This window comes from Ochotona princeps, chromosome 17, assembly GCF_030435755.1.
Source record: "Ochotona princeps isolate mOchPri1 chromosome 17, mOchPri1.hap1, whole genome shotgun sequence".
NCBI lineage: Eukaryota > Metazoa > Chordata > Mammalia > Lagomorpha > Ochotonidae > Ochotona > Ochotona princeps.
The window spans coordinates 18516047-18541504 of NC_080848.1; the positions used below are offsets into that span (position 1 = coordinate 18516047).

A 25458-nucleotide genomic window follows, 5' to 3' on the forward strand; every position below is an offset into this window, starting at 1 on the left:
CCTCGCTGCCCCCAGCGGTACAGTGGGGCATTAGCTCAACAAGGGCCAGGGTCACCCTGTGCAGCTGCAGGTGTACAAAGGTTCTCTGTGGGTTAGGTTCAAAACCAGGTCCTACCCCCGTGCCCTCCACATGGACCCTAATGTCCACACGGTGCAGGGAGTGCAGTGTGAGGAAGCACCTGCCTTGAGTGCGGGTCAAGGTGGGCTGCTCAGAGGAAGGGGTACCCTTGTGCTATAGCTGTGAGGGTGGCCCAAACACGGGGAGGAGAGCCTGACTGGTCAAGGCACAGAGGTAGGGGGAAGCAGGGTCCCCAGCAGCCAGGTCCCTGTCCTGAGCAGTTTGCCTGGTTTAGAATACGAGGCTGTCACTATGGCAGAGGATCTTGAGGCCCCCTCCCATCACTAGGATGGGAGTCTACTTTCTCAACTTTTTCTAATAAATCTTGCTTTTAAAAAAAAAAAAGAATACAAGGCTGTCCTCAAGGTTTGCCCACCCTCTTTGCGCCCTGCAGAGCACTTTTCACCACCCCAGGGTACTCTCTGCCCACTCTCCTGGGCGCCAGCCTAACCCCGACCAGGCAGCAGGTCCCAGCTTTCGAGGCCCCCGGTCGTGTCGGGCTCTGACATCAGGCTCTGCTTCCCTTTCAGAATCGCGGCGAAGGACCATCTTTGAGTACCACCGCGTGGAGCTGGACCCCAGCAAGGTGACCAGTAGGTCAGCTGTGGAGTTCACCCCATTGCCCAGTGAGTAGGGGCCGGGCCCTGTCTCGGGGGTTCTGCTTCCTGGGAAGAGCTTTGCAGTATAGCAGACCGCATTCAGGTCCCAGGTCCGCCACTGACCCATGCAGTCACCTGTGATCCAGGGCTCATGCCATCTGCCTCCTGGAGCTAGCAGCAGGCAGAGTTGAACTCTGACACGGTGCCATGCGGGCCCTGGTGTGGTGCGACACTCTTGCAACGAGCCATGGCAGAGAGAAACTCATTTTTTTTGTTTGTTTGTTTTTTTCACTTGAAAGTCAGAATTAGAGGGAGAGACAGAGCGATCTTCCATCTGCTGGTTCACTCTCCAAAGGCCACAATGACTGAAACTGAGTTGAACTGAAGCCAGGAACCAGGAGCTAGGAACTTCAACTCGGTCTCTCATGCATGTCTTCCCGGACAAATATAAACAGGGAGCTGGATTGCAACTGGAGCAGCTGGGACCCATTTGGAAACTGGTGCCTATATGGAATGCTGGAGCTTGCAGATGGAGGATTGGCCTGTTGAGCTACTGCACCAGTCCCGCTCTCTTTCTTTCTTTCTCTCTCTTTTTCTTTTTTTCTTAAGATTTATTTTGTTTTTATTGGAAAGTCATATATACAGAGAGGAGGAAAGAGAGGAAGATCTTCCATCTGTTGATTCACTCTCCAAGTAGCCACAATGGCTGGAGCTGTGCCGATCCGAAACCAGGATCCCGGAGCCTCTTCTGGGTCTCCCATGTTGGTACAGGGTTCCAAGTCTTTGAGCCGTCCTCTACTGCTTTCCCAGTCGACAAGCAGGGAGCTGGTTGGGAAGTAGGGCTGCTGGAATTAGAACCGGCATCCATATGGGATCTCAGCATTTGCAAGTTTTAGCAGCTAGGCTACCATGCTGGGCCTCTCTCTCTCTCTCTCTTTTTAAGATTTATTTATTTTTATTGGAAAGGCAGATATACAGAGAAGAGGAGAGAGAGAGAGGAAGACCTTCCGTGCATGGTTCACTCTCCAAGCAGCCGCAACGGCTGGAGCTGAGCCAATTTGAAGCCAGGAGCTTCTTCCAGGTGCAGGGTCCCAAAGCTTTGGGCCGTCCTCGACTGCTTTCCCAGACCACAAGCAGGGAGCTGGATGGGAAGCAGGGCCGCCAAGATTAGAACCGGTGGCCATATGGAATCCCGGCACATTCAAGGCTTTAGCTGCTACACTATAGGGCCGGGCCCCATCTTTCTTAGGGATTTATTATATTGGACCCGGCGGCGTGGCCTAGCGGCTTAAGTCCTTGCCTTGAAAGCCCCGGGATCCCATATGGGCGCCGGTTCTAATCCCGGCAGCTCCATTTCCCATCCAGCTCCCTGCCTGTGGCCTAGGAAAGCAGTGGAGGACAGCCCAATGCTTTGGGACCCTGCACCCATGTGGGAGACCCAGAAGAAGCTCCTGGTTTCCAGCTTCGGATCAGCACAGCGACAGCCATGGCACTCACTTGGAGAGTGAATCATTGGATGGAGGATCTTCCTCTCTGTCTCTCCTCCTCTCTGCATATCTGACTTTGTAATAAAAATAAATAAATCTTTTTAAAAAAGATTTATTTTATTTATTTCAAAGTTACAGATGATCTTTCATTGGGTCATTCCTGAAATGGCCACAATGATTGGGGCTTGGCTAGATTGAAGTCAGGACCCTGACTGAAGTGAAGAAACTAGAACTCCATCTGTGTCTCCACCTTGGTGGCAGGAGCCTGAGGACTTGGACCATCCTCTGAGTCTTTCCCAAGTGAATTGTCAGGAAATAGGTAGGAAGTAGTGCAGTCAGGACACAAAGTAGCATCTATACGGGACGCTGGTGCCACATGGAGGATTAGCCTGCTACACCACTATGCCAACCCCACAGAAGGGCTTGTGATGTCCTTTAGCCTCCGCCCCAGGGACAGGAATGGGATCCCAAGTCCATTGTTGATCATTCTTCTCATGTTTACCTTAGAGGAGGGGTCTCTGGAGTGGAAAGGCAGAGCCTGCAGAACCCTTCCCACCTTGGCCGAGCCCCAGCATGGCTGAGACCCCTGCCCTGCCTTGGAAGCTCCTTGGAATGTGATCAGGACCACGGGGAAGGACAGCATTCCCACGGATGCATTTCTCAGAGGGTCTCCTGTCCCCTGCTGGTTCCTGGCGCCTCCCCACATCCTCTGCGGCCACGCCTCCAGCCTGCTGTCTCTCTCCCGTCCTTCCCTGGGAGAGGAAGGAGCTGGCACTTTGCGGGCCACAGCTGCTTCTTGCCCCATCCCTTCCCAAAGCAGCTGGCTGCATCAGAGAGCCTGAGTGAGAGTCGATGCCAGGCCTAGACTGGGACGGAGCCACACTGAGCAGCAAGGACATCTAAGGACAGGGCTCTGGATCCCTTGACAGTGGCCCGGGCGGAAGCAGCGAGCCGCCCTGGGACTGTGTTTCTGGGACACTGTCTGGGCGTTGGAGCCTCTCCGCCCCACACCCCTCAACCTCCCAGTGCATTTTCTGCGTATTTAGCACGTGGAAGACGTCAGACGCAGATGGGAAGCAAAGGTCAGGAGCTGCTAGGGAGATCGCAGGGCTTCTGTGTTTGTGGGAAGGTTTTTTAAAATGTTCATTTGTTATTTGAAAGACACACACGGGGAGGAGAGGTGGTTGCAGAGAGAGGCATACAGACAGACAAAAAGTCTCTTTACTCCTAGTTCACTCCTCAAATACCAGGGTTGGGCCAGGCTGAAGCCGGGAGCCAAGAACTCAGTTCAGATCTTCCTTGGGGATGTTAGGGACCCAGCTACGGAGCCGGCACCTGCTGTTTCTTGGGAGACACATGGCAGAAAGCTGGACTTGGAAGCAAGACTGGGCCTTGGCCCCGGCTCTCTGGCATGGCTGCAGACCTCTCAAGCAAGGCCTTTGAGGTTTATTTATTGTGTTTATTTAAAAGGCAGAGTAAGGGGCCAGCAGAGTAGGAAGCAGGTTGAGCCACTTATTGCCTGAGATGCTGGCGCCCCCGGGTCTTGACTGTTTCACTTCCAGTCCAGCTCCCTGCTGGTGTGCCAGGAAAGCAGCAGAAGATAGTCAAAGGTTTTGGACTCCTGCACTCACATGGGAGATTCAAATGGAGTTCCTGGCTTGTGGCTTTAGCCCACTCCAGCCCCAGCTGTTGGGGCTATTTAGGGAGTAAATCTCTCTCAGCCTCTCTGTAACGCTGCCTCTCAAATGAATAAACAAATCTTTTCTAAAAATTTAGGATAATTGACCTGACATGGAAATGGTGGTATAACAGGCTAGTCCTCCAGCTGCAGTGCTGGCATCCCATATGGGCACCGGTTCAAGTCCCAGCTACTCTACTTCCCATCCAGTTCCCTGCTTATCGCCTGAGAAGGCAGTGGAGGATGGCTCAAGCCCTTGGAACACTGTATCCATGTAGGAGACCTGGAAAGAAACTCCTGGCTCCTGACAGGCCCAGCTTTGGCTTTTGTAGCCATTTAGGGAGTTAACCAACAGATGGATGACTCTCTCCCTCTCTCCTCTATAAAATCTGCTTTTCAAATTAAAAAAAAAATCAAATCTTTAAAGCAAGTATTTCAAAATAAAAGACAGAGCCACACAGAGATCTTCCATCTGCTGGTTTATTCTAAATGTTCACAACAGCTGGGGCTGCCCCAAAGCCAGGAGCCTGGAGCCTGGAGCTCCATCTGGGTCTCCCACACAGGCAAAGGTTTGAGTATTCCGAGTGCTCACAAGCTGCCTTCCTGGGGTGTACGTGAACAGGAATCTGGCAGGACTCGATCCCTCACAGTGGAGTTTCCCGGGTGGCATGTGGACTTCTGCCCAACATATACCCCTCTCAGGAGGTTGGGTCCTGGCTGGTCTCTGGAGCCCCTGGTGCTGGTCAGGCTGTGGCCTAGTGTTTGTGTGCTGAGTGGGTCTTCCTCTGTTGCTGGTGCTCCTTGTAATGCTGTCAGCACATTTTGGTTGGCTACTTCCGTGCTGAGCTCTTACAGGGTGCACCGTTATTCCGGGTACGTGCCCTCGCCTCCTGGATATACATGGAGCCCCTTCCAGCGACAGCTCACACTCATTCCTCTCTCTGCTCTGTCCTGTCCAGCCTGGGCCCCAGTGATCACCCTCTCCTCCTTCCTATCACTTCCTACCCTGTCACTCTTGGATCCTGGACTTCTTCCCCAGGAGGGCTGCCGGACCTGCTCCATCCCCCTGTCTGCTCACATGTTGTCCCTGGTGCACGGCCCCACAGTCCTCCAGTCCTTCCAAGTCAGAGCCTCCTTAGCTGCAGGCAGCTCCGGGACAGGGCCCTGTCCCTGACAGGCACTCATTGTGTGTTTGCTGAATGAGGGACGAGTGATGAATGAATGAATCCCTCACAGGCTCTATGGAAAAGAACGAGTCAGTGGGCAGCGATGAGGAGTGTGGATTGGACTGTCCTCCTCACCCCCAGTCTACCAGGCAGCTGGAAGCCCAAACAGGGCTCTCGTGTTGTGTATCTGTGCTCTGGATTGATTCATTTTAGCCACCTTCAGCCCTCTGAGCTGGACAGGTCTCTCAGCTGCCCTGTGCGCACTCACAGCACTCTAAGCTCCTTTCAGGGACCTCATGCACACTCCTGTTGTTACCATCGTCTGATCCTTCATGTGGCATCTGCAGCCCTGGGCACCTGTGTGCCCCGGTGAAGTGGGGGGTCGGCCTTGCTGTGGGATGCCCAGTGCCAGCCCAATACCTGACCTCTTGGCGATGAAGGAAGGGATGCTGGACTCACAGTGGCCTTGTGGACCTCACTGGTCCCATGCACAGTTGGAGTCACTGAGGCCCCATGGGGACCTAGGAGTAGGGGGGCTGGGGCCTCTGGAGCCCACGGAAGGCCCCAGCCCCAAGCGGCCACTGCCTGCTTGCCTTCTCTCTTGCAGCCTGCCTGCAGCATCGGAGCTGCGATGCCTGTATGGCCTCAGACCTTGCCTTCAACTGCAGCTGGTGCCATGTCCTGCAGAGGTTGGTGTTCTGGGTCACTGCCCCATTTCTCTAGGTAGGCCATGGAGGAGAGGCAGAGGGTGACATGGTCCCATGCTGGCCTCAGGCCCCACAGCACACAGGCTGCCCATGTGATGGTGAGTGACTCTGACCCCGAGGTTCCGATGGAGCAGAGCGTCTCCCTGAGCCAGTGTCTGACCAAGGTGTCTGTGTGGCCAGGCATGGCTGCCGGTGACTCAGGGCTTCCGGAAGCCCGTCCAAGGGTTCCAGCTGCTTCAGCTGCCTCCTTACAATCTGACAAGGTTGGGATTTACCCTGGGATGAGGGCTACTTGGGGGCCTGGGGTCACTGGGAGCTTATGGGAAACATGCAGATTCCCGGGACCCACCCTGGACCCTCTGCATGGAGATCACTGGGAGACAGCCAGGAACAAGCATTCTTCTTATTTTAAGCTTATTTTATTAGAAAGGCAGATTTACAAAGAGAAGAAAAGAGAGAAAGATCTTTTATCTACTGGTTCACTCTCCAAGTGGCTGTAATGGCCATAGCTGAGTCAATCTGAAGCCAGGAGTCAGGAGCTTCTTCTGGGTCTCCCACACAGGCGCAGGGTCCCACGGCTTTGGGAGGTCCTCTACTGCTTTCCCAAGCCACAGGCAGGGAGCTGGATGGGAAGTGGAGCAGCCAGGACATGAACTAGCACCCGTATGGGACTCCAACATTTGAAGGGCGAGGATTAGCCAATCAGCCATTGCACCAGGCTCAGGAATCTTCACTCTTAATATGACAAGTGCAACAACTGTTAGCTCAGAGATGGGGTCAGGGGTAACCCAAAGACCCACTGCCACTGTCACAGGGTGAGAGCTCCATGACCCCAGACCTTAAGGTCTTTGGCTCTAGCAACATTTCCTGAAAACCGGGGCTGTGGACATTGCAGGCATGGGAGCAAATGTGTTGGGCTGAGCGCAGTGAGGGATCCTCTAGCCATCTTGGAGTGGTTTTTAAGGCACAGGAAATTCTAGGTGAGCTCTGGTTTCAGATGTAGGTCTTCAGCATAACTTGGTTTCCATGATATGTTGTGTGTCATTTCCAGGCAGCTCAGACTCACCTCTGTCCAAGATAAACACACAGCAGGAGGGAAGAGGGAACACCGGGGCTCTCTTGGCACTGGGAAGCCTTAGCAACCACACAGCCTTCAGGGCACCCAGGAAAACTGCAAGATGATGGGCTCTCTGTTCCCAGGCAGCTGTGCGTGCATCTGTCAGCATTTCCTCTGCTTCCCTGTCAGCATTCAGGGGCAGAATGCCCTTGTCCTGCCAGGCAGCCTGCCCGGCACACAGGGCAGACTCAGGCTGGAGGAGCCCGGGGATGGGAGTGGACGTGCCCCAGGCCTTCTGGGTGTTCCTCCCATCAGCTGGGCTTCTGTTCACTTCTGGGGCCTCACTTTGTTTATCCTGTGCAATGGTCTGAGGGAGATGTGGCTAAAAGGTACTTTTTTAGTACCCTGGTGTCAAAAGGCAAACATTTTTTGAAAACTCTCAGAGGTTTTTTTTTTTTTTTTTTTTTTTTGCCTGGAGTCCTGGAGACTCAGGATGGACCCTGAGTGTGTTCCCTGTGAGCCAAGGTTTGCCAGGGTCCCTACCTGATGTGGGTGTACTTGTTGAAATGCAGTTCCTGGGCCTACCTCCAGCCATTGACTAGGTTCTTCAGGCACTTGGCATGGCCCCTGGTGTGCACGTCAGTGTGGCCTATTGTCTCAGCCAGGGAAAAGATCAGGATGACCTCACAGGCCCTGCCTGGGAGCTCGGGGCTGGCAGCCACAGCGTTGAGTCAGCACCCAGCTGGAGCTGAGCCACCAGAGCTGCAAAATGGCTCAGAGGAAAGCCAAAGCCACATAACCCTGTGACCCACACTGGCCGGGCTCACCCCAACTCGGACACCATGTGACTTGGTTGACCAGAGCCTCTGCCCTCAGGGTGGTCAGGTCAGCCACAGCACAGACTCTCCATCATGGGGCCAGTGCTGATGGCCCGGCCAAGGCCCCTTCCTGTTAGTTTTCTGCAGCCTCAACTCTGACCAAGAGCTACAACCAAGTCCCTAAAAAGCCAGGGGGCAGGGACATATGTTTGACACACAGTTAAGCTCCCCTGGGGACATAGCTCTCCATTTCAGAGTAGCTGGGTTTGAGTTCTGGATCCACTTTGGATTCAGACTTCCTATTGATAATATCCCTGGAGGCACTAGAAGATGGCCCAAGTACTTAGGCCATTGTCACCCACATGGGGACCTGGGTGGAGTTCCAGGCTTCAACCTGGTTCAGCCCTTGCTGCCATTCGGGAAGTGAAGTAACAGAAGACTTCTCTCATTTCTTGCCTTTCTAATAAAATGACAATAAATAAAAGGTAGTCAGAGGGCAAGGCTGAGTCTGTAGAGCTGGCTGGTTGAGGCTTCCTCCACCTGCAGCTGCTTTTAATCTGCTCCCCTCCCTTTCCTGGTCCCGCCCACCCTTCAAAGCCCCAGGGCGGGGGTGGAGGAGGGGTGAGGTGGGAGTCTCCTGTCTGGACTGGAACTGGAGCTGTGTCTTCAGTCATCTTACACCACATCTTCCATGGGTCCAGTCTGGGTTTCAAGTTGTGGGGGTGACTTCAATGCCAGCGTTAGTTCCAGAAAAAAAGAGGGGTGTTGCGATGCTTGCCTTGCAGCATCATGCTGAGGGTCCTGTGCAATGGTGCAGGAGCCAGCCCCTGGCATTCAGGAAACACTTAGTCAATGGCTGTTCCTCAGGCCCTCCTCTGAACCATGGCTCAGAATGTGGTGCTTGCAAACTACAGCAAAAGCACAGTCCTTGAGGGTCTTGAATTCCCACTGAGCTTCCAGGGGTCATCCCCAGGGGTACCCTGGTCCCACCCTTCAGCTGACACTCAGGGCAGCTAGCTGAGAATAGACACCCACCTCTGCTCACCCTCTCCCTGCCTCAGAGACCCCAAGGAAGCGAGGCTTTCCCTATGCCTGGATTCTCAGCAATGCACAGCTCCAGGGGGGATGTCATGGCCGGCAGAGGTCACGCAGTGCAGTCTGTTAGACATACCTCTAGGCAGAGCCCTTGGGCTGGGGAGGGGTGGGGTGGAGCTGGGTCTGGAGGGTGAGGAAGCCCCACACTACTCCTGGGGAGGGAGAAGAGGAAACAAGAGGGCCTGTCTAGTTCCCAGGGCCCGGGGAGACAGTGGAAGCCCCGCCCCTGAGAACTCAGCCCCCTCCTCTCAGAGCAGAGGAAAGGAAGGGAGAAGCATCCATCTGTCCCCTTACATCTTGGATCTTTCGGTCCTGCAGATGCTCCAGTGGCTGGGACCGCTACCGGCAGGAGTGGCTGACCTACGGCTGCACTCAGGAGGTAAGAGAGCCAGGAGCCACAGCACCCTCTGCTGGTGACTCTTCTGCACGTATCTGACTCCAGAGGTTCTTCACCTTGAGTGGGCACCTCCCCAGAAACTCCAGTCCCTGCAGAGGGGCCATCAGGAGTGGTCTCAACCACAGCTGAGTCCTTGGGAGACTTTATCTGGTGAGCTGCCCAGGCTCCAGCCCTCTGCCTTTTTCCAGGGAGGCCATCCTCCTGAAAGCGAGGTGGCACCTGCCATTTAGAATCCCAGGCAAGCTCCTTCTTTTTGCTAGAATATTCCAGAACACTTAGCCCTTACATCCTGTTCTCACCTCTCATCCCAGCAGAGGCCCTGCTCTTTCCCTGCCTCCCTCTCTGTCTCTCCCTGCTATGCCTTCCTGTCTCAAATAGCCTGCACCTGAACTTGTGCCTGGTCAAGGGCTACCCTAAGCTTGCTCTTATTTATCATGACCTCAAGAGTGGGGACCCTGTCCCCATCGACAGGAGGGGAAACTGAGGTTCAGAAAGGTTTAGTTGACTTGGCCTGCAACTCACAGCCCATGAGGTGCCAGGCCTAGGCCTTTCCCGTGTGCCCACTGCATCTCCTATGCACACCCTGCGAGCTGTCCCTAGCTTGAAAGACAATGGTCTGGTAGTCGGCACCTCTCCTTGGCGCTGACCAGTGCTCAGAGTCACTCTGTTCCTTGACACCAATGCGCCCCAGCCCCTCCTCCAGGAAGGATCTGAAGCAACCCACAGGTCAATTGTTCGGTCAGCCGGGCGGCTTCCGGCCCACGTGGGGGGCTGAGTGCTCACAGGGCCTGCACTGGTCCAGGGAGCAGCCCGGGGTCTCTCATGTAGGCGGAGGGCAAAACGTGCGAGGACTTCCAGGATGAGGACCACTACTCAGCCTCCCCTGACAGCTCCCTCGGCCCCTCGGACGGAGACACCACCACTACCTCCTCATCCCTCGCCGGAGATGGTCTCACCACAGAGGGTAAGGTTTGAGTGGAGGACAGCGACCACTCCAGCCCTTGATGCCAGCAACGAGATGGTCTCGAAAATGCCCCAATCATCCCCAGGGGCTGATGGGAAATCCTGCCCAGTGCCAGGGCCATTTTGCTCAGTCAGTGTCATGTCTAAAAGCAGCTGCGAGGCCCCAGTGGCTGCACAGGTGTGAACCTGGCCACTGAGGGAGAGCTGGCTTGCCTTCACTTCAGTGTTGCTGTGGGCGCCGGGCCCAAGGGAGTGTGGAATGCCCTCCATAGTCATCTGCTTGGCTCCTGCTCCTGCTGTGGGCAGAGCCCTGGTGGGGTGGCGTGCTCCATCTGGGTGGGCACCCCTCTGCCTGCCTGGTCTGGGCTTCTACCTGCTTTGAGACTGGAAACTCTTGATAGAAGCTACCAGAGGCCCACCCACTGGAGGTATCCTGCTTTTTCAAGACCCTTATGTGTCTGGGTCCAATCCTTTAGATGGATTTATCCCTTAGATGAAGACTGAAAGACATAGGGTCCTCCCAGGTTCCCTGGAGCCCCATATCTGTTTGGAAGGAGGAAAGGATTTCTAAATTAATATTTCATTTAATTGTTTATTTTTTTAAAAAATGGAATGGCAGGAAGAATGAGCTCTTCCATCCACTGGCTCACACCTCCAGTGACCACAACAGCTTTGGCTGGGCCAGGCCAAGGCAAGGAGCCAGGGGCCAGGAACTCCATCCGGGTCTCCCCATGGGAGCAACAGAAACCTATGTACCTCAGCCAGTATCTGCTGCCTCCCGGGGGCACACGGGTGGGACGCTGGAATCAGAGCAGAACCAGGACTCGAGCTGGGGGAACTTTCATACGGGATGTGGGCATTTCTTACAGGAACTAAGATGCCAGGGGTGGAAAGGGCAGGTAGTATTGGGGTGCTGGTTCGAGTACCAGCTGCTCCACTTCTGATCTTTTTTTTTAATTATTATTGGAAAGTCAGATTTACAGAGAGAAGAAAACACAGAAAGATCTTGTATCTGCTAGTTCACTCTCCAAATGGCTGCAACAGCTGAAACTGAGCCAATCTGAAGCCTCCTCCTGGTCTCCCAAGCAGGTGCAGGGTCCCAATGCTTTTGGGTCATCCTCCACTGCTTTCTCAGGTGCGTTAGCAGGGAGCTGAAAGGGAAGTGGAGCAGCTGGGATATGAAACAATGCCCATATGGGATCCTAGTGGGTGCAAGGCTTGGACTTTAGCCACTAGGCTACCACCCTGGGTCCTCCACTTCTGATCTTGCTCCCTGCTAAGCAATCACATGGGAAAAGCAGCAGATGATGGCTTGCCAAGTGCTTGGCCCTGCTATCCATGTGGAAGACCTAGATGAAGCTCCTGGCTCCTGGCGTTGGTCTAGTCCAGCCCTGGACATTGTGGCCATCTGGGGAGTGAATCAGAAGATGGAAGCTCCCTCTCTTTTTCTGTGTGTGTCTCTCCTGTGTGTAACTCCTTCAATTACATGAGTAATCTTAAAAAAAAAAAAAAAAAGAAGATGCTGCTGGATCCCATTGTCATCTCAAGTTGCTGATTTGTTAGGGAAGCGAGAGCAGCGGTGACTTCCTGCCATGTAGGTGGGGGATGTGGATGGAGTTCCTGGCTCCCAGCTCTGGCCTGAGCCGGGTTCAGGCCGTCCTGGGCATTTGGGGCCTGAGCCAGTGGATATGAGCTCTGTGTCTCTCAGATAAAGAACTTTTGAAGCATATTACATGAAGTACCACTTAGAAGGGAACATAACCCAGAGAGGCCCCTCAGACAGCTGCTCATTCAGAGCATGTTTGGAGCCCTGCACTGGGCTGGGGAATACGGACCCCTGCCCACAGAGGGGTTTTCCTGAGCTACACAGCGGCAGGGACAGAGGGCTCTGTGGGGAACATCCAGGTCACCCTTAGGGTCAAATCCCAACTGGGAATTGCTCTGCCCCTGAGGGTCCTCAACACTCTTGCTCCTGTTGTGGTGGGCTGCCCACCCACCCTCCATAGAGGCAGTCCTGTTTGCCACATGTTTTAATATCTGTGAGCCTCTCCTGCCGACCCAGGAGTCGGTCTCATTTCTGTTTGCTGCGTGGCAGTCCCCAGCCAAAAGCACACATCAGAATGAGTGAATAGGATTAGAACTCTAAAAATTTTCAAAGAGTTCATGGAACATGCATAGTATGAAAACATTATCTATGCATTCCAAAATTATTTTACATGAAAATGAACTTTTTAAGTCCATTCCCCCATGAACCTTTTCTTAAACATGTATGTATGTGGGCCCGGCGGCGTGGTCTAGTGGCTAAAGTCCTCGCCTTGAGCACACCGGGATCCCATATGGGCGCCGATTCTAATCCCGACAGCTCCACTTCCCATCCAGCTCCCTGCTTGTGGCCTGGGGAAGCAGTTGAAGACGGCCCAAAGCTTTAGGACCCTGCACCTGCGTGGGAGACCCGGAAGAGGTTCCTGACTCCTGGCTCCCTGCTTTGGATCGGCGCAGCACCAGCCGTTTCAGTCACTTGGGGAGTGAATCATCGGACGGAAGATCTTCCTCTCTGTCTCTCCTCCTCTGTGTATATCTGACTTTGTAATAAAAAAATACAATTTGTTAAACATTAAAAAAAAATGTATGTATGTATGTATTTGAAAAGCATAGAGAAGGAGAGAGAATGTTCTAGCCACTGGTTCACTCTCCAAATGCCTGCCACAGACAGGGTCAGTCCATGCTGAAACCAGGAGCCCGGAACTCCATCCGGGTCATCTATGTGGGTGACTTGGGTCGTCATCCACTTCTTTCCCAGGTACATGAACAGGGAGGTGGATCAGAAACAGAGCAGATGAGAATCAAGCTGGCACTCTAACGTGGATGCCAGGTTCCCTGCGCCCCAGCACCCACCCTGTCCGTGGCCTTCTGTCTGCATCGCTGTGTCACTCTGAGGGAGTTGCATCCCCTCTCTGTGCTTCTCTTTCCTTGCCTCTGAAATGAAGGGTCGGACCGAGGCTCCCGGTAGTCCTGTCCAGACCCCGCGTGACAAAGGCTGCACTGAGCCCACTAACATGCTCCCTCTGTCCTTTCTCTTTGAAGATGACACCAAGCTGGACCCCTACGCGGGTGAAGATGGTAAGTCCGCAGCTGCCTGCTTCTGCAGCCCCATGAGGGTGCCGCGATCACCAGCCTTTCTGTGAGGGAGTGGAGGGACGGGCACAGCCCCATGAGGGTGCCAGACCTCCTCCTGCTGGTGGTAAGGCAGGGGCTTCTGGGCACAGGCCTCTAGGCAAGAGGGAAAATATCCATTGCGCATGCCTCATTGCAGCCTCTTGGCATGCTGCGTTCACTGCTCTGAAAGGAGCGGGAGGAGGGGGAAGGGCTGAGCCAGCACAGGTGTGACTGGAGGGGCTGGGGGCCGTGGCTCCTATCGCATCAAGTTCCCTGCGAGTCCCAGCCAGGCTTAGCAGAGTACATAGAAGTATCCACAGCGGTCTGCTCTCTCCTGCTCCCTTTAGTGCCTGCCTGCCCTAATGGTCTTTCCCCAGGTCTCCAGAACAACCTGTCTCCCAAGTCCCAGGGCACCCCGGTGCCTCTGGGCACCGCCGTGGGCGTGGCACTGGCGATCCTGCTCGTGGCGGCCATCGTCCTGGCTGGCATTTACATCAGTGGGCACCCCACCTCCAATGCTGCCCTCTTCTTCATCGAGGTCAGTGCAGAATGGCGCTGGGCCACCCTGTCTCTGCTGCTCCCCCACCTCGCCCCTCTCTGTCAGCTCCCCCGGGGCACATCTCCCGGTGTGCCCAGGCAGATCCTCAGCCCGCCCCTCCTTCAGAGGCAGCTCCCACCTTATTCCTCTTTCCATAAGATCAGAAAAGCAAAACAGGGAGGGAAGGAGGAAGAAATGCCATCCAGTGCCCAGAAGGGGCTGGCAGCTCATCTCCAGAGATCCATGACCTCTCATGCCCACAGTCCAGGCTTTGTACTTGGCTCTGCCCCTCGTGCCTGCTTCCGCAGGGGTTTCAGGCAAAGGTTGACAAGCCCAGAGAATATGGGCTGCTCTGCCTGCAAGTGCTCCCCTAGATGTTGCAGCTTGGGGTGTCCCGGGCACCTGAGCAGCCAGGGGAGTGCACACAGGAAGTCCAGGTCAGCCCTGTCACTGGGCTGTGGGGCTCAGCCACTCTGGCTGCCAGGGCCCCACTTCACAAGCCCCATGTGACACGGCCCCTTGGGGACTCGGCCTCCTTGGTAAGGGTCAAGAGCCCATAGGCCTGATTCAGCCAAGACTGGCTGTTTCTCTCCTCTTTGTTTAAGTGACTGTGCTATTCTCTTCTCTTCTCTTCTCTTCTCTTCTCTTCTCTTCTCTTCTCTTCTCTTCTCTTCTCTTCTCTTCTCTTCTCTTCTCTTCTCTTCTCTTCTTTTTAAAATCATGTGTTTATTTGAAAGAGTCAGCAAGCTCTCCCATCCACAGATTCGCTGCCCCAAAGGCCTGCAGCCATCCAGGCTGGTTAAGGCCAAAGCCAGGAACCTGGAACTCACTCAGGTTTCCCACCTGGACGGCAGGGACCCAATCACTTGAGCCATCACCTGCCATCCAGAAAGCTGGAATTAGAAACAGAGCTAGGACTCAACTCCAGGCCTTCCAGGATGGAATGTGGGCATTACAATTGAGAGTCTAACTGCTATGTCAAATGTCCAGCTCAATTCCATTTCTTCTGCAAAAGGATGACCCCTGGTCAGTCCTTGTATCTTTAACTTCCTGGGTGTCTCCTGTAAACTGCAAGCACCCCATGCTACAGAAATTCCAACAAGGCAGGTCTAAGCTGGGCCCAGGAATTTGGATTTGAATAAACCCAGGATGCGGCCCCACGACCCTGCCCGTGTGCCATTGACTATAATACAGGACCTATGCTATATTGAAATTTATCTTGGCATTTCCAGAGCCTTCCAGATCATTCCAGTCATCTCTGACCTACTGCCTCTCTTTCCACTGTCACAGGTCTCCACCCAGTATGTCGCTGTAGCTTTGGGGTGTCAGTTTGGCAGGTCATGCAGTGAGGGATAAAATGGCCTCCCTCTAGTCTCCGGTTCCTCACAGGTTTCACAGTAGTTCAGGAATCACAGCTGGGCACCCTTTGGGAGAGGGGCCCTCGTGTCACCTGGTTCCAAGCAATGAAGGGCCCTTGTGGGAGCTGTCGATGCTGTTCCCGGGGGCAGGGTCCTCACAGGGAGGACTATGTTTACTGACTCTGCCTCTGTGCCCTCCCTGCCCCCACAGCGGAGACCTCACCACTGGCCAGCCATGAAGTTCCGCAACCACCCTAACCATTCCACCTACACAGAGGTAGAGGCAGCAGCCCACGAGAAGGAAGGCTTCGTGGAGGCTGAGCAGTGCTGAGAGCTCCAGAAGGCACACCCAGGAATTGTCATGAAGATGAGTCAAAGCCGGCTGACATGTGCCCTGGGCTGGGAAGGGACAGCGGCTCCTGGTGTGGGAGCCATGCTTTCTCATCACACCCCACATTTCTGGAGAGAGGGCAGAAAAGCCACTACATGGCTTTTTTAAAGGGGCAGTAACCTAAGCTCTTCATGTTTGATGGCAAGAGTCATCCCTGCTGGGCCCCTAAGTGATCCTCTCTGTCACTGGTCCAGGACCTACCACCACTACTTGGACGTCCTGCTCCCACTTCCCTAAGCTCCTGTGTGTGTGATGGAGCTCACCAAAGCCTAGCCTGGGGCAGATGCATCCTGGGGCCCATAGACTCAAGAGCTGGTCCTCCTGGCTATGGGGCCGTCACTGTGGCCCCGGCTTCCAAGGCTCTGACAGCCTGAGACAGAATCCTTCACCGTTACACGTGCATAGCTGCCCTCAGGCCTGAAGCCAGCATTAGAGAGCCAAGCAGGGGAAGAAAGCTGTGAGGGCGGAGGCGCATGCTCAGGCTCAGCTCCCTTGCCCAGGCCTTTCTGCTAAGACTCTGTTCTTCCACCCCAGATGCGTGCAGCTGGTGCCAGTCACGGGCCTGGCAAGCTGTGTTGTGCCTGCCACAGAGACTGTGTGGGACTCCTTGTCTTGGATGCCATGTTTGAGGTTCGTCATCCTCTTTGGCCTGTCCTGTTGGCAGCGCCGGGAAATACCTCCACAGTAGGCTTGGCTGACCCAGCATGCCTCCTCTGAACTAGACCTTCATAGCCACTAAAGGCAAACAGGGTGGTGAGAGGCGAGAGGGCCCCTGGAGGTGACCCCCAACAGGGCACCCCTCTGACTGCAAGAACAGCTGGGACAGAGGGAGCTGGCACAGGAGGGCGGGGCTTTCCACACAAGACCTTGACCTGGAAAGTGACCTCTCCCCAGTTCTGCAGGAAGTCCTGAGGGCTGGGAGTTGAGGCTCCCAGGCGCACTTCGGTTTGGAGGGCACCTTGTCCCAGTGATGAGTGCTCCCAAGGGCGTATGTCACTCCCAGCTGTAGCTCATGCTCCATCCAAGGAAAAACTGTCAGCAGCAAATAAATGTTAAATTCCAGTCTCCACTTGGCCACACCCTTCTGTGCATGTCCCCAGGGAATCTGCGAAGGGAAGAGGGTGGTGCGTGCAAGGTCGTCTGGTGTGGGTGTGCTGGGAGCCGGGGCTAGGCAGTCTACATAGAACCAGACACTTTCAGCCGCGGGGCGGGTGGCTTTCCTGGTGCTCCGTGGTTCATCTCCCTGGTGAGGACGCTAGTGACAATCAATCAGAAGCAGGTCACAGGCAGAAAAGGCTGTGATCTTTCACTTGATCTTGAAAGGCCGAGAAGTGACACGTTCGTGACCTTTACGGGTCTGAAATGGTGGGTGGGGCAGCTGCTGCGTAGTGGATGGCTCCAGTCGGCTGGCACCCACTCACCAATATACCCCTTCCCTGTTTCGGGTTGCAGACAGGGGTAGTGATGTGGGGGAGCCCTCTGCTGCTTGCCCTCATGGCTGCAAGAAGGAAAGGTGAGGATGCCAACCCCGGGCAGAGCAAGCCTGGCTAACCACAGAGGTGTCACGGCAATGGGAGCAGGGCTATTGGGCAGCAGAGCAAAGAAGGGTCATTGAGAGAGGCCAAAGCACGAGAACATCTAGAACTGGGAGCCAGGCATCCCAGACGTGGGCCATTCTCCTACCTCTGGAGGCTCCATGTGCTGAATGTTGCTCTGATGGACTTGGGACTTTCACTCCAAGGTATAGAGCAGCTTAGCTGGGCAGCCATGCACTGACCCTTCCACTTCAGAGACTACATATGGATCTCATGTTCAGCCCTCCGACCATGACTGACGATCTCACAAGGATGCATGGGTGAGTAGCGGTGCTGTGGAGTAGCATGTTAAACTTCTGCCTGTGGTGCCAGCACTCCATGGGGGCACCAGTTCCAATCCAGCTCCCTGCTAATGGCCTGGAAGAGCATCCCCGGCCTCACCAGCAAAGCCTTGGGCCCCTGCACCCACACGGTAAACCCGGAAGAAACTCCTGACTTCAGATTAGCTCAGCTTTGGTCATTGTGGATGTTTGGGGAGTGAACCCGCAAATGAATGATCTCTCTCTCTTTCTCTGTAACTCTGCCTTTCAAATAAAAAGGAAAAAAGTATTTAAAGGCACATAGAATTTCACATATGTGGACCCCCAAGCCATCTCAGCAGCCCCCTCCTTAGTCTCCAGGAAAAACGCGTCATTGGCAGGTGCCTCCTCTTCTCCACTAGGGGTCTTTGGGGACCCTTGGGATTTGGGTCTATGCACATCCACCGCTCACCAGGAAGTTGCAGCCCTGTGACACACAGAACACTGGGAAGACTTCACTGGACCCTGAGATCAGGAGGCCTAAGAAAGGCTGTGTTTGTATTAGAACTCCTTCTTCAAAAAAGATTTATTTGTTTGAAAGTCAGAGTGACAGAGATCTTCTATGGTTCATTCCCAAAATGGGCACAACAGCCAGGGCTGGGCCAGGCAGAGCCAGGAACCAGAAACATCTTCCAGGCCTCCCACATGGGTGGCAGGGACCATGGACTCGGACCTGGGCGCTTTCTCAGGTTCGTTGGCAGGAAGCTGCTTTGGAAGCAGAGCAGCCAGGACTCAGAATCAGCACTCCAACATGGGATGTCAGTGTTGCACATGGTGACCTAACCCACTGTGCCATGACACCAGCCCCAATACCAGAACTCTGAAGGAGGCTAGCAAGAAGTGGGAATACAAAAGGCAAACCAGAAGCGAGGTACAACAAGGACCCCCAGATCAGGCTGTGAGCACAACCCCAGGCACCTGCATTCAGCCACCCATAGGGTTGTGGACTTGTCCAGAGAGGAGCCCTGCATTTCCGATTCCAAGACACAAATGCAAGTGAGCTCAGCCATCAGCCTCACCCCAGAATGCTACAGGCAGGGGCTTGGCAAGCTTGACCAGATGGCTTGCTGATGGCTGCCTCCCTCTGCTGTATTCAGGGCCCACCCAATCATCCAGTAGGCCCCAGGACTCTGGAGGCCACTCTTCAGGTCTCTGTGACAATGTGCCTCGGTCACTGTCACAGGTTGTCCATGAACCTAGTTTGCACACGTCACCAGGACTCCCCTGTGTCACACAACCCTCTGTGTGTGTGTGCATGTACACAGAGAAACACACTCATATTTTGCTGCTGAAAATGTCAGACTGTAACTGCACTTGTTGAATTAAAGGCAATGGTAAAAAGCTACCAGCCAACCACACTGGACTGAAGGCAAAGTGGTCACCACTTGGGCTGACCACTTACTCATCTGGCTGAGGTCAAGGCCAAGACCCTTCTGAGTGTCATGAGACTCAGAGTGGCACTTCGTGGGGATCAGAGGCTGTGCCCAGACCTGCACAGGAGTCAGTGTCAGAGAAAAATGCAGCTAACCTTTCTGTTCTCCAAAATCTACCCGAATTTCTCCAATTTGAAGGGTCTAGGGCTGAGGACCCATGGCTGTCCTATGACCACTTTACCTGCTAGGCCACAGTGCTGAACCCCTTCCTGTTCTCACACTGAAAGTCTTGCATCCCCGGAAGCTCCTCAGGCCCAGGCACACTGGGACAGTCGGTCACTCCAGCCAGAAAGCCGCATCCCACCCTATTATCTAAAGAGGTAAAGTTGCTAAGATCAAACATTGTAGGACACTTCAGAGTCTAGAACTTGATAATCCGCATGTGGTCCAGAAAGGCAACAGCAGCCACACCCTGCAGCAGTTGGTCCTGCCCACTCCAGACCAGGGCAATTGGACTGGGGGGCGGGGCTTCTAGGAAGCAGGGACTCCCGGTTGGGTGACATGGGGGTCCAAGCCCTGGAGTCATCTTCCATTGCTTTCCCAAGTGCCTAAGCAGGGAGCTAGATTGGAAGTAGAGGAGCCAGGACTCGAACTGGCACCTATATGGGATACCGGTGTCATAGACAACAGTTCAAGTTGTTATATCTGATGTATATTTCCCAGGGAAAAATCCAAGGCTCAGGCAGGTGATATACCTATTCATTTGATCTCCATTCATTAGACACCTACTACATGCCAGGCACTGTTAACAAACTTGCCAAAGGCCCCACAACTACCAAGCAGCAAAGACAACCTCATGGCCAGGTCCTTCCCACCTGAGGTTCTCCGTGCACCTTGGGACAGGGTCAGAACCTCACTGTTGCATGGATTGTGGAAGCAGATTATTATGTGGCTTAAGATGGAATCATCCAGGGCCCAGCGTGATAACATAGTGGTCAAGGTCCTCGCCTTGCACGCACCAGGATCCCATATGGTCACCAGTTCTAATCCCGGCGGCACCGCTTCCCATCCAGCTCCATGCTTGTGGCCTGGGAAAGCAGTCGAGGACGGCCCAAAGCCTTGGGACCCTGCACCCACATGGGAGACCCAGAAGAGCTCCTAGCTCCTGGTTTCGGATTGGATCAGCTCCGGCCATTGTGGTCACTTGGGGAGTAAACCATCGGACGGAAGATCTTCCTCTCTGTCTCTCCTCCTCTCTGTATATCTGCCTTTCCAATGAAAATAAATAAATCTTAAAAAAAAAACAAATGGAATCATCCAGACCTAGAGAGACCCTCACTCTTGGCTTGGGAAACGGTGAGCTTCCTGTGGACTAACACACAGCCCCGAGAGCCCAATGCTGCCTCCTCGCGTCCCTGGCCCCACCCCAGCAGCCCTCCCACATAGAGGATCAGATCAGCTCCCTGCAAGCTTGCCCCAGCTCTGGGCCGCTGCTCCCGGCCCACGGAGGACACGGCCTGACCTCATTCCTCACAGTGGCCGCAGACACAAGGCTGCCAAGGGAAGGGCAAACCTCCGCTGGAACTGCTGACATGACAGAAACTGGCAGGGTGGGGGTGAGGGTGGAGCAGTCCGAATTTTCTGTTCACAGAACATTCTTCCACGTGGTCCCTAGAGATAGCTCAGTTGTATCCACTGTTTTCCACAGATCTCAAAGCTCTGAAAAAGAAACACCTGAATATAAGCCAATAGACTCTCATGGAACATTCCTGGCACCTTGGGTCAGAACCTGCCCTTCCAGGTCAATCTGACAGGATTTTTAATTTAGAAAAATGGACTGTTAACACTCAGCCATCCATGCGGGGCCCAAAAGATCCTGGGGAGGACCCAGGGTAGCCTGCAAAGTTGAGCAAAGTCAAGAAGTCTTAAAAAAAAAATGACATTTTCTCTCCATTGACCTAGCCTACACTCCCCCTCTCATTGTGATAACGGGAACCCAAACTTCAACACTGGATAGCAGTAAATCAAGGTGTCTTCCTGTTGCCTCGGGGAGGTGCGTGGAGTGGTAGGGGGCTGTGCCCCACGGCCACTAAGCCCTTGCTGCAGTTTTGCCTTTCCAATTATAATAAATAAATCTTATAAAGGGTGTGTGTGGGGGGGACCTGGTATGGTAGCTTAGTGGCTAAAGTCCTTACCTTGCATGTTCTGGGATCCCATAGGGGCACCAATTCATGTCCCAACTGTTCCACTTCTCTTCTGGCTCCCTGCTTGTGGCCTGGGTAAGCAGTCGAGGACGGCCCAGAGGCTTGGGACCCTGCACCCACGTGGGAGAAGACGCTCCTGACGCTCCTGACTCCTGGCTTCAAATCGCTCTGCTCTGGCCTTTGTGGCCACTTGGAGAATGAACCAGCATATAGAAGATCTTTCTGTCTCTCCTTCTCTCTGTAAATCCAACTTTCCAATGAAAATAAATAAATCTTAAAAAAGGAGAAGAAAAGAACCTGGGTGAACACAGGTGCCTGGTACATCTCCTGCCTCCAACATGTCAGCACTCCCCAGGTGACCAAAAAGGATGATGTTCTCCCAGTCCTGCCTCCACACCCACCCACAGTGAAGGGTTTCTTTGTGGAGGGGATCCCAGCCCTCACAACATTCTCACGCTCATGCCCAGGTGAGACCATCAGAGCGCCCACCTGCTGCCAACCTCTCCCAGCCTGAGCCTGGCACGATGGCAGGTGCAGGCAGAGGGCATATCCCACAGTAACAGACGCTCACTCATGGTCACACCTCATCTCAGCATCACAGAGCTCCTTAAGCCTGGGCGGGTGGGAACTGGCATCCCACGCAGCTAAAGGAAACCAGAGCTCAGGGCAGCAAGTGAAGCTTTGGCCCCCTCCCTCTCACACACAAACCTGTCAACCTGTACGCAGATGTTTGGACACTAGGACACCCATGTATCACATCATGGGGCTTGGCCTTGGTCCTGCTCCAGTTCAGCTCCCAATTCCAGCTTCTTGCTAATACAGATTCACCCTGGGAGGCAGTAGATGGTGGCTTAAGGAATTGGGTCCCTGTCACCCATGTGGGAGACCTGAGATGACTGCAGAGATAAGGGCTGAGCCCAGCCAAAGTCAGGGGCCAGGAGCTTCCTGGTCTCCCACATGGGTGCAGGAGCCCAAAGCCCTGGCCCATCCTCCATTGCTTTCCCAGGCACATTAGTAGAGAGAGCTAGACTGGAGCCGCTGGGCCTTGAACCAGCACCCATATGGGATGCCAGTACTGCAGGCAGCAGCTTAACTAGCTATACAACAACACTGGCCCCTTGAATACATTGTTTTATTTAATCTATGTAACTATTAAAAAGGATAAGTGAAAATTCTATGTTTTGGGACAGAAAGCGTTCCCGGTCATTTGTGGCTTTTTTTTTTTTTTTGCAATGACCTCCATTATCAAAAAAAATAAATCTATGTAACTTATTATAAGTGAAACCATTCAGTGACTTGTCAAAGGCCACCTTATTGGCTTGTTGCAGAGCCAGAACTTGAACCCTGGATCTGTGAAGAATCCATATTCAAGTTCTTAGCACATAGAAACCCACAGAGGTAAAGAGGCCTTGGGAGACATGGGAGGCAAACACCCATTTTAAGTCTTGCCTTTTAAATATACATATTTATTTACTTAAAAGGCAAATTCACAGAGAGAGACCATCCATCCTCTGATTCACTCCTCAGATGGCTATGACACCAGGACCGAGCCAGGCCAAGATCAGAAGGCAGGAAGTCCATGTAGGTCTTCTGTAAGGGTGGCAGAGGCCCAGAGTTAAGAATTCCATCCACATGATGGCAGCATGTCAAGCACTCGGCCCACCCTCCAATGCCTTCCCAGGAGACTTAGCAGAAAGATGGTTTGGAAGCAAAGCAGCTGGAACTCTAACCAGCACCCCAATACTGCCCTACCCTTTATGTCAGATCTTTACTGTGATATCCCTTGAAGGTATTGCATCCCCAGCTAAGTATCTAACTGCATGGTTCCAGGAATGGGAGTTCATATCTTCTCAGACACCACATCCCATGATGTATATAGTTAGAATTGCCTCCCACCCAGTGAGAGGTCTGCCCATTCTAACAGGTGCTCTTGGGTTCCAGATCCCTACAGCGGAGGGGGCTCCCTGAGCCAGACAGAAAGGAGAGCCTGGATCTCGAAGGACAGACTTGGGGGGCGCACCTGGCAGGGAGCCCTGACCTGCCCTGCAGCCCTGTGGGCCGGGCCAGGTAAATCTCACCTGCCCAGCGCACACTGATGCTGTGTTGTGCCTTTGGAGCCGCAGCTGTGGCACCATGCCTGAGTTTCCATTCTTGGTGAGCCCTCCCACGGCTGGGAGAATGTGATGTGCCTGCCGGGCTGCCAGAGCCCCATCTGGTGCGGGTTGCACACTGTGTCTCTGGATGACACCATAAGACGTGAGCTCTTGGCCCAGCACAGGCAGTTCTCTCAGTGACTCTCAAATGGAGGGGATGCTGGTGAGGCTATGGGGGCGTGCAGAGAAGATCTGGAAAGGAGAACAGTGTGCCTCTGGGATGCTGGCAAAACCCCGGTGAGCTCACCAGCTCATTCCAGTAGCTGCTCACTCCTGCGCCACCTGAAACTGAAAATTCGCCCTGAGCAGACACAAGCTCAGGCGAGTCCTAGGACAGCCTGAGTAACCAGCTGCCCACTAATGAGTGAGTGTGCTGGGCAGGGAGCAGGGACCGCCCCCTTGGCACTGTACTTCTGGGTCTGTTCCCTCCCAGTGACAAAAGTGCTGTGAATCCAGGAACATCTGCAGCCAGAGGACTCTGAGCACTTAGAAATCCCACTCTTACTGGCCTCCCCCGCTTTGCCTCTACTTCCTGCATTCAGAAAAAATAAGAAGAAAGAAAGAAAGAAAATGGCTTTCAGGAGTTTAGGAAAGGGTCTGGAGTCTATTTTCCCCCTGTTTCATTTTGCCCACCAGAATCCTGGCAGGCTGGGTACCTCTTGGAGCCTGCAGGAGTCAAGGCAGACCATGATGCAGGGTGCTCTGCAGGCTGGATCCCAGGAGAGGCACAGGAGCACAACTCAGGCTCTGCCCAGAGCACCGAGCGGCCTGGGAACCCCTCTGCGTAGCAGGAATACCAACATTTTGCAAACATGGAAGCTGAGCTCAGAAACTGAAGTATCTTTGTTGCCCAGACAAGAAGAAGCAGAGAGGAAATTGAAACTTAATTTTGTCCTTCTCTAAAACCTGGGATTTTTAAAGCAAAAAAATATATATTTTTGTTTAGAAGATTCATTTTATTTTTATTGGAAATGCAGATTTACAGGGAGAAAGTTCTTTATCCACTGGTTCACTCCTTAAGTGGCACAACGGTCAGAGCTGAGCCAATCTAAAGCCAGGTGCCAGGAGCTTCCTTTAGGTCTCCCACATGGGTGCAGGGTCCCAAGACTTTGGATCATCCTCGACTGCTTTCCCAGGCCACAAGCAGGGTAATGGATGGGAAGCAGGGCAGCCAGGACATGAACCAGCACACATATGGGATCCTGGCGCATGCAAAGCGAGAATTTTAGCCACTGAACCATGGCACTGAACCCAGAAAACAAAAATTTTCTTATGGGAAATTTCTAACAGCCACAGACTGGTACTGTAATTCACCAGATATTCATCACTCAGTTACAATAACCATCAACATCAGTCCACTCTTAATGTAGCTCTACCCCTCCCATCCTCCCTCACTGGGTTTTCTATTATTTGAAAGGCAGAGAGAGAGAGAGGAGAGAGGATGAATGAATGAATGAATGAATGAATTCCTCCATCTTAGAGTTCACTCCTCAAATGCCCACAATATCCAGGGTTGGGTCAGGATGAAGTCAGGTGCAGGAACTCTGACAGGGTCTCTTCTGTGCATGGCAGGGACCCAAGTACTTGAGCTGTCACCTGCTGTCTCCCGGGGTGCACATTAGCAGGAAGCTGGCTTGGGAGCAGAGCTGGAACTACCCAGGCACCCTAGCGTGGCTGTGGGCATCCCAAGCGTCATCTTAACCACTGTGCCAAAGTTCTGTCCCTAAACTTATCTTCTAAATCAGGACTGGGGAGCCTTTCGTATACCAAAGGCTGCTTAGATGTTTGTAATGTCCTTCACAAGCCACACAAAATTACCAACTTAAATATTAGTCTGTTCAAGGAGTAATTCCCTCCCTTCCCTGCTCAGTGGCCACCAGAGAAAAAGAAAATAAAAACTGAAACATTTATCCCATCCACCTTCCTCCCTACCTTGACACCACCTACCCTAATCGGAGGCCCACATGAGCTTGCATCCCTATGAATTATGTAATAATAATAAAAATAAAATAATTTTTAAAAATTAGCCTGTGGGCCCGGCATGGTAGTCTAGCAGCTAAAGTCCTCGCCTTACACATGCCGGGATCCCATATGGGCACTGGTTCTAATCCCGGCAGCCCTGTTTTCCATCCAGCTCCCTGCTTGTTGCCTGGCCCAAGGCCTTGGGACCCTGCACCCACATGGGAGACCCAAAGGAAGCTCCTGGCTCCTGGTTCCTGGCTTCGAATCGGCACAGTTCTGGCCTTTGTGGCTGCTTGGGAGTGAATCAGTGGATGGAAGATCTTCCTCTCTGTCTCTCCTCCTCT

At 53.6% G+C, this 25458-nt stretch overlaps 1 protein-coding gene across 3 annotated transcripts in view; it reads left to right on the forward strand.

The window, feature by feature from the left end:
• Positions 1–16707, forward strand: part of PLXDC1 (plexin domain containing 1) — a 52882-nt gene extending 36175 nt beyond the window's left edge. For 2 of the 3 annotated variants that reach the window (XM_058676369.1, XM_058676368.1), the window contains exons 8-15: positions 649–744; positions 5656–5737; positions 9044–9104; positions 9951–10086; positions 13170–13205; positions 13619–13779; positions 15349–15918; positions 15956–16706. In XM_058676369.1, the coding sequence (XP_058532352.1) occupies positions 649–744; positions 5656–5737; positions 9044–9104; positions 9951–10086; positions 13170–13205; positions 13619–13779; positions 15349–15468 (692 nt within the window). In that variant the 3' untranslated portion in view covers positions 15469–15918; positions 15956–16706. Of the gene's footprint in view, positions 1–648; positions 745–5655; positions 5738–9043; positions 9105–9950; positions 10087–13169; positions 13206–13618; positions 13780–15348; positions 15919–15955 lie in introns of all 3 variants that reach the window. The other variant, XM_058676370.1, reaches the window with a different exon arrangement.
• The last annotated feature ends 8751 nt before the right edge of the window (positions 16708–25458 follow it).